Source organism: Hoplias malabaricus, chromosome 4, assembly GCF_029633855.1.
Source record: "Hoplias malabaricus isolate fHopMal1 chromosome 4, fHopMal1.hap1, whole genome shotgun sequence".
Lineage (NCBI taxonomy): Eukaryota > Metazoa > Chordata > Actinopteri > Characiformes > Erythrinidae > Hoplias > Hoplias malabaricus.
In genome coordinates, this window is record NC_089803.1 from 60,421,439 (window position 1) to 60,429,677 (window position 8,239).

The window sequence follows — 8,239 nt, forward strand, 5'->3', positions numbered from 1 at the left end:
ACAGGATCACCACAGAGAAGATATGATTTGGGTGGTGGATAATTCTCACATTGCACTGACATTGATGTGGTGATGTTGTAGTGGGTGTTGTGCTGGTACAAGTGGATCAGACACAGCAGTGCTGCTGGAGTTTTTAAACAGTGTGTCCACTCTGTTAGACACACCTACCTCATTGGTCCACCTGTAGATGTAAAAAAGTTACCAGATAGTAGCTGATCTGTTGCTGCACACTTTGTGTTGGTCGTCCTCTAGTACTTCATCAGTGGACACAGGACGTTTTTAGCGCTCTCAGTGTCACTGTCATCCTGTGGGCAGTGTCCTGTGTTCACTGATGAAGGACTAGAAGACTATGTCCACTATAAATGGACTGTACTCTGTAATTATAAAACTACAAAATGCTTCTGTATGGTCAGTGGAACTCAGAGAGTGTAGATAAATGTAGATGGTTATAATGTTATGGTTGATCGCTGCAGGGTTAATGCAGAAGTTTTCCACAGAACCACTTTATAAGTGATCATCCCACTGCTGCAATAGTCAGATGGTGAGGGTGATGTGTATTATGAAAATGACGAAGATGATGACGAATGTGTGTGGAGCTTTTGACCCATGCCGTGGGTTTGGATTCTTCAAGCGGACACTCCTCCCGGTCCACCGCTCAGAGGGAAATTGATGGCTATATTTGGATGGCTGTGATGTCACAAGTGTTGAGGGAGAAGCCTATAACAGGGTGGCTGGTGTATGTGTGTGTGTGTATGTGAGTGAGAGAAAACTGTGAATGGTACACCTGCCACTGCCTACCACTGGACATTAACTACTGCAGGTGAGTGAGGAGGGTCTTTCTTTGAGTCCTAACCTGTATCAATAATTGTTGAAGCAATGTGTTTTATTCATATGGAACGGATTTTTTGCACATTTGAATTTAATCAATGAATGTTTCAATTCGTATGAATGCACGTGTATGGGAAAGTTCAGCCTTTTGCCTCCTCTGCTTGTAATTTGTAGTAGTGCGTACAATAATCCACCAACAAAAAAAGGGGGGCACCTAAGAGTTTTCACGAATGCAGAGCAGCTACTGTAATCTTTCCCTTAAACATTTGAATGTCTAGGTCATAATATAAAATAAGAGTATTTAATATAGTGTAAAATATAAGTAAGATCAAATTAATACATTTTTATTGATCCCTTTGTGTTAATGTTTCATTCTTATTCAAATCTTTTCATTGTTGTTTTATATCTATTTTCCTGTAATGTAATAGAAATATTGAATATGATGGAAAGGAATTAAATACAATACAATTTTGTACTAATACAACTGCAATTAAATGGTATTTACTTATTGCTTGTTTATATATATATATATATATATATATATATATATACATATTTTTTTTTTTTTTTTTTTTTTTTTTTTTGCTTGTTTCTAGTATTCTGTAGATCAGTTTGGTCATGTCTGATCAGAAAGTGCCTGTCTTGCTCCTGCTGCTCCTCACTCTGCTGCAATGTGTGAGCACTGCCCCCAGCAACAGGTAAGCACCTGGTCAACATGGATTAAAAATAACTAACTAAATAAATAATATAACTGAATCTGGATAAGATTCAGCAATACTGATACATTTTATGATACTACAACAATATCTCCTACTGTAAATAATCCTCCTTACCACAACAACACAGTAAAACAGATCTTATCTTGTGATCTAATTGTGGCACATTATTTAATCATTTTTAAAAATTCAAATAGAGTGCATGTTTATTTTTGAATGCTTTATTACTTTGGTCATGACTTTAAAAAATTGTCTTTTGTACACTTATGAATATTATATAAAGTTTAGAATTTATCATAATTAATACGTCTATTTTTTCCCTACACGTCTACATAATTTTACTTAAAAAATGTGTGTGTGTGGGGGGGGTGTGTATTAAACATTTCATGTCAAAATGACTATTATAAAGCACAATTACAAACCAGAAATTAACACTTCCACACATCAAAGCACTTTGGAGCCTTGCAATTTGTAAGCATTATAACTGATGCAATTGTATCAAGAGACCAGGATGAATATACTCAAACTATCGTTCTTTATTGAGCAGAGAGATTGCCACATTCAGAAATAGCTTAACCTTTTTAGAGATATTTGTAGCCTGAGCATGAGAAGGAAAGGCTAGTTCTCTTTAGATAAGTATTAGAATTAAGTGCCACACACAGCCTAATTAATACATTTGACGGGGACAAGTGCAAATAAAGTGTGTTACATTCTCAAAACAGTTTGCTCTTCAGTGCAGAACCGATTCCATTCTTTCACATGTTAGTTCTGAGAAAAGGGTCATCATCTGCCCTGGCTCAGGACAATAATAAGCTTGTGTAAATAAGTAAATGGTGGCTCACACTGATGCCTCTGTTTCTGGAAAGACAGCCATTCTCCTCAATTATTTGAGACTGAGCTCATGTTCCCTGTTCACCTGTGGGGATTCCAGTGAAATTAACTGAAATTTGTTTAAAAACTGGAAAAATCCAACAGTACATACACATTCTATTGGATTTAGAAACAAACTTTGTTGCCAAACATTTGTTTTATTTTACACAACACCAACACAACAACAACAACATCCATCCATCCATTATCTGTAACCGCTTATCCAATTTAGGGTCGCGGGGGGTCCAGAGCCTACCTGGAATCATCAGGCGCAAGGCGGGAACACACCCCGGAGGGGACGCCAGTCCCCCACAGGGCACAACAACAACAATATTCATTCATTCATTCATTCATTGGTCGCGGTGGTCACAGATTGGTAAAAAATACCAATTTGTGTTTAAATTGTGTAAAGTTAATAATATATGGACCAACAAAAATGTTCCAAAACTGATTAGAAATACAATGAAATTGTCAAAATTCTTACTTATTTAGTATCCATTTTAGAAAGTTCAGAGTAGCAGGGTTCTTTTTGGGAGATAGAAGATTTACAAAAAAAAAAATTTTCGTTAACAATTTTTGAAGATACAATGACATATTTGACATAAACATTGAAAGTTATAAATATATTTCCTTTCTTCTCCAGATTTTTTTCCATATATGGCATATCAGGGATATTACAGTAACTGGGCAAATTCTTCAGCATTGATTTGTCTTTCATTTTACTTATTTGCTTAGTAATTGTGTTGATGTAAAATAATGTATAGATGTGGAAATGATGCGCAAATGTTTCAGTTCACCACAGGTTATTATCCTAAAGACACAGTAACTGAGGACAATTTAGACGAATATTTTAAACTGACATATTTCTTTCTTCTATTGGACTTCCAGAGTGCCTCTCTGTTTTTGGGTAGAATTTGGAGTGAGTGCTTCTCTCTGAGCCTCCAATCCTTGATTTTTTTTGCAGGTTCTCTATCTCCTCTACTGAGCAGGAGGATGAGACTCGAGGCTGGATACCTCCAAGTTTGTCTTCAAGTCCTTTCCTCGAATTCATGGGGTTGCGGCCTCAGAGGGGACTCAACACACAGGACAGGTATTTGTTCTCAACACTGCAGTGCTGAAAGTCTTGAAGGTGGTGATGAATGTTGCAGGTTGGAGCTGAATTCTCAGTGGGAAAACCCATAACTCATTTGTAAATAATCTAGCAGCTACTTATTGAAAATTGTCACATATATAATAATAAAACACTTTATTGTTCCCATGACTCTGTTTTCAGGTTAACTACAATACTATATGCTCTCTGTGTGCATAGCACATTATGAATAACCCACATACGTTATCATAGGGCTTGGGGTTATGCAGCAAAATGAAGAAATACTGACTTTTCCTTTTTGTATTTCACCAGTCAGCAGCATCACATAGAGAAGAGAAGATGTAACACAGCTACATGTGTGACTCAGAGACTAGCCGACTTCCTTGTGCGCTCCAGTAACACCATAGGCACAGTCTACATCCCCACCAACGTGGGCTCCAGCACCTATGGGAAAAGAGATGTTTTCCAGTCCCCAAATTCATTGCCTCTCTAGTGTATCCTATCCAAACTCTCTAGTTTATAATGTATGTAGGTGCCACAAAATAAATAAAATGAAATAAAAATAAATGATAAATTAAAACAGGAAACAGGAAATGTAACATACTTGAAAACTGAATTTGATGATTGGGTTCTCTTTTTTCTTGTTTAATGTTTGTTGTTTTTTGCTATTTTTTGGGGTGAAACAGCATCCTGTACAAGGAGTACTGCAATGGAAATACAATCTGAATAATGTGTAATTATAAAAATACTACATGAAATTTAAGCTTGCCATGTTTTCATTTGTTTTTGTAATAAAAAATATTTAATTGAAAATCCGGATCTCTGTGTTGTTCAACAAAACTTGACTTGAAATTAATTTAGACATAAAAGAAAGCATATATATCAACACAAAAGAATGTAAAAATTTATAAAGAACCAGCTTGTAGTTTCAAAATGCATGAAATGCATGTTTTTAACAAACCCCATGTTTCAAGGGGTTGGTACGTTTATGTAAAATACAAAGAAAAAAAAACAACAAAAAAACACCTTTATTTATACCTTTATTTCCCTGTTGTTTCACGGACCAACTTGATTTTCTTTTGTAAACATAAACATATTTATACTTTGATGCCTCCAACAGACTAAAAATGTTGTGAAAGAGGAATGTTTACCACTGTGTTACATCACCTTTCATATTAATCACACTTTTAAATTGTTTGGGAACTGAGGATATTAATAGTTACTGTAATGCAAGTGAACTTTTGCATTTTCCTGCTTGATACAAGACAAGCTGCTCGGCTTTCTTATTCCCCTCTTCAAGGTGCCCCATACACTATCAGCTGAAGGCACATCTGAATTGCTGACAGGCCAGTCAAGCCACACTCTCTGTATATACCCTACCACCCTGTTGTGGCATATAGACCTTACACTGTCTGGATATCATTAGAAAAGACTTTGTCTTGATGGCAGCATATATCTCCCCAGATTCCAGATATATTTATTGGCAACAATGCTACATTTTTTTTTTTTTACATTTTTACAATACAATACAAATATGAAAATCACCCATGCTGTGGGCATTGATACCAATGGGTGATGACAGTCTGAGTGATCCCTTTTGCTACTCTAACATGTGAGAAGCCTGTAACTTTTTTATAGAGATATTTTGTGAATATTACGATGGTGGATCTGTATCTATATCTGGGACACTATTTTAAGAAAATCCCCTGTAAGTCTACTAAGCCATCCTGAGCAACATTTAAACAATACAATATTCCTCTGGGATAATAGTTTCCATATTATATAACAAAGCATTATTGCAATACATTCAATTGACTAATTCATTTTCTGTAACCAATTCATCCTGTTCGGGGTTGCAGGTTATCTGGAGCCTACCCACTGGGTACAAGGCAGGAACACACCCTCAACAGGGAGCCAGACTATTTTCCAAACCTTCTACATACTCATCCATTCACTCACACCTACGGATATATTTGAATAATCAGTCCCCCTACCAACGTGTTTTTTTTTTTTTTGATCATAGAAAAAACTGGAGCACCTGCAGGACACCCATGCATAATATGGAAACTCATATTAGTTTTCATATTTTATATTAATATTTTAAGAGAAATCTTATCATTTTCACATTTTCACACAGCTACTGTTTAGACATTTTATTTAGTTTTCCCTCTGTATTTCTGGGGATCATCAATTATCCTAAAAACATTTCTGACACAGTGTGTTGGCTGTAGAAAGCTGTTGTTCTGATAAAATCATGGTGAAGTTAATGCATATCAACAACTGCTAACAGGAGTGAGTCCCGTATGTGATTATTACACCTCAACAACATTAGTCATAATTGAGATTCATTCTGTGACATGTGCTTGTTCACCTCTAATCCCATTTATCTGCTGATCCAAATCAGTCAGAAGGGCTTTTCCAAACCGAACTAAACACAAACAACTGAGAGAGAACGTCATGTCATTTCCAGATTCTTTCAATAGCAAAAATGAACTTGTTTGACTGAGAGATTTAAAAAGCCTCCCACGGAGTTAAAGAGGGGATTTATATTATAATAAATGAGGAAAGGCTTATTTGCTACCTTGTTTTCAGAATACTTGCAAATATTGTCTACTTTATTAAGAAATTAGTTTTCCTACGGGAAAGAATTATACAATTATATAATTCAGCAGAGTGATGTGCTAGTTTCAGTAACTAGCAAATCCAACTCCAACTGGAAACTCAAGCCAACTTCCTCATAAGAATGTTAGCATGATAGCAAATTCATTCATTCATTCATTATCTGTAACCGCTTATCCAGTTCAGGGTCGCGGTGGGTCAAGAGCCTACCTGGAATCATTGGGCACAAGGCGGGAATACACCCTGAAATCGCCAAGCCACCTAACAACGTGTTTTTGGACAGTTGGAGGAAACCGGAGCACCCGGAGGAAACCCACGCGGACACAGGGAGAACACACCAAACTCCTCACAGTCAGTCACCCGGAGTGAGAATCGAACCCACAACCTCCAGGTCCCTGGAGCTATGTGACTGCGACACTACCTGCTGCACCACCGTACTAAAATACAATCTAGCTTAGTATAGCATCCATCCATCCATCCATTATCTGTAACCGCTTATCCAATTTAGGGTCGCGGGGGGTCCAGAGCCTACCTGGAATCATCGGGCGCAAGGCGGGAATACACCCTGGAGGGGACGCCAGTCCTTCACAGGGCAACACAGACACACACACATTCACTCACACACTCACACCTACGGACACTTTCAAGTCGCCAATCCACCTGCAACGTGTGTTTTTTTTTTTTGGACTGTGGGAGGAAACCGGAGCACCCGGAGGAAACCCACGCGGACACGGGGAGAACACACCAACTCCTCACAGACAGTCACCCGGAGCGGGAATCGAACCCACAACCTCCAGGTTCCTGGAGCTGTGTGACTGCGACACTACCTGCTGCGCCACCGTGCCGCTTAGTATAGCAATTTAACATTATTTAACAAGTGTTCACACTGGGCTCAAATTGATTTTTTGCAAAAATCAGTTAAACATACTCTCAACAGTTGATACATAGGACCAGATTTGTGGGAACACATGTGGGCATGGATATGTAGACTGATAAATGTTTATAATGAAGGTCATATTACTGGTTGCGTATGTACCATCTGAAGCTGGTATCTGGAAAGACAATGCAGCCTTTTATAGCCATTTACAATCCAATGGTTTCCAAAATGGATTAGGAAATGTCTTTATGACAATCGTGATTCAAAGATTTAACACAACTTTTCAATTTTCAGCACAACCTGACCATTTATCTCTTCTCTCACATGTATTTTCTTTCACATCTAAGGCATATCCATCACATCAACATTCTGTCCATTAGAGTCCGACGCTTTGGCGTGCTCTCTGCCTGTGGACAGCGATGCAGACCACAGGAGTTGTACCCTTTCTGCCCAAAGTCATAAAGGTGTAATGAACAGCTATGAAACAGAACAAATATAGAAACATCCAGGACCGTCTGCAATACAAATGGATCAATCAGTCTGCTGGGGCAGGGCCACCAGGGCCAAGCAGTGTCTTATAACTACAGAGACATCAGAGACATCAAGCAATGGCCCAGCCAACGAGAAAACAGACGAAACTTTCTCCAATAAAATTTCACATATTCCCTCTGTGGCTCTGAGCACACCATGCAGAAAACTTCCAAACATCAAAGATGGCCTTGCGATGTAATAGAATAAAATGAAATCAAAAGCCCACTGGCCTTTTTTTGTTTGAACTGTAATGTTATTTTTTTTTAATATTGTATTACTTCTATAAAGTACTGCAATATTGTATGGCATGGTACAAAATCAGAGACCATAAGCAATTAAAAAATCCCTGTTTAACCAAACACTTGTGCTTGATTGTGATTGTGAATTTTGTTTATTTGAAAGGTACAAGTGGTTAGGTTTTTAGTATGTTAATGTATGTCCCTCTTGTTTATACAAAATATTATTGTTGTTATTCTTCTTCTAATTATTATTATTGTTCATATTATTATATGTTCCGTTTCCTGCTGTTTATTTTGAAAAAAGGTGCCATTGAAGGAGTACTCTGTATTTACAATTAAGCAGAAACCGTATTATGACTCACTCTCTATCTGTGATAAACATAATTATGACAAAGGCCAAATTATTTTTAACCCTGTGTCACCCTATTTCTTTTTTAATCCAAGTGTATCAAACAGCAACAGCAGCGGC

At 37.5% G+C, this 8,239-nt stretch overlaps 1 protein-coding gene across 1 annotated transcript; it reads left to right on the forward strand.

Annotated features, from left to right (window-relative positions):
• Positions 1 to 763: 763 nt before the first annotated feature.
• Positions 764 to 4,105, forward strand: LOC136695453 (islet amyloid polypeptide). Its single transcript, XM_066669538.1, has 4 exons — positions 764 to 820; positions 1,425 to 1,526; positions 3,379 to 3,504; positions 3,817 to 4,105. The coding sequence occupies exons 2-4, from the start codon at positions 1,447 to 1,449 to the stop codon at positions 3,995 to 3,997; spliced, it is 387 nt and encodes a 128-aa protein (XP_066525635.1). The 5' UTR covers positions 764 to 820; positions 1,425 to 1,446; the 3' UTR covers positions 3,998 to 4,105.
• Positions 4,106 to 8,239: the final 4,134 nt, after the last annotated feature.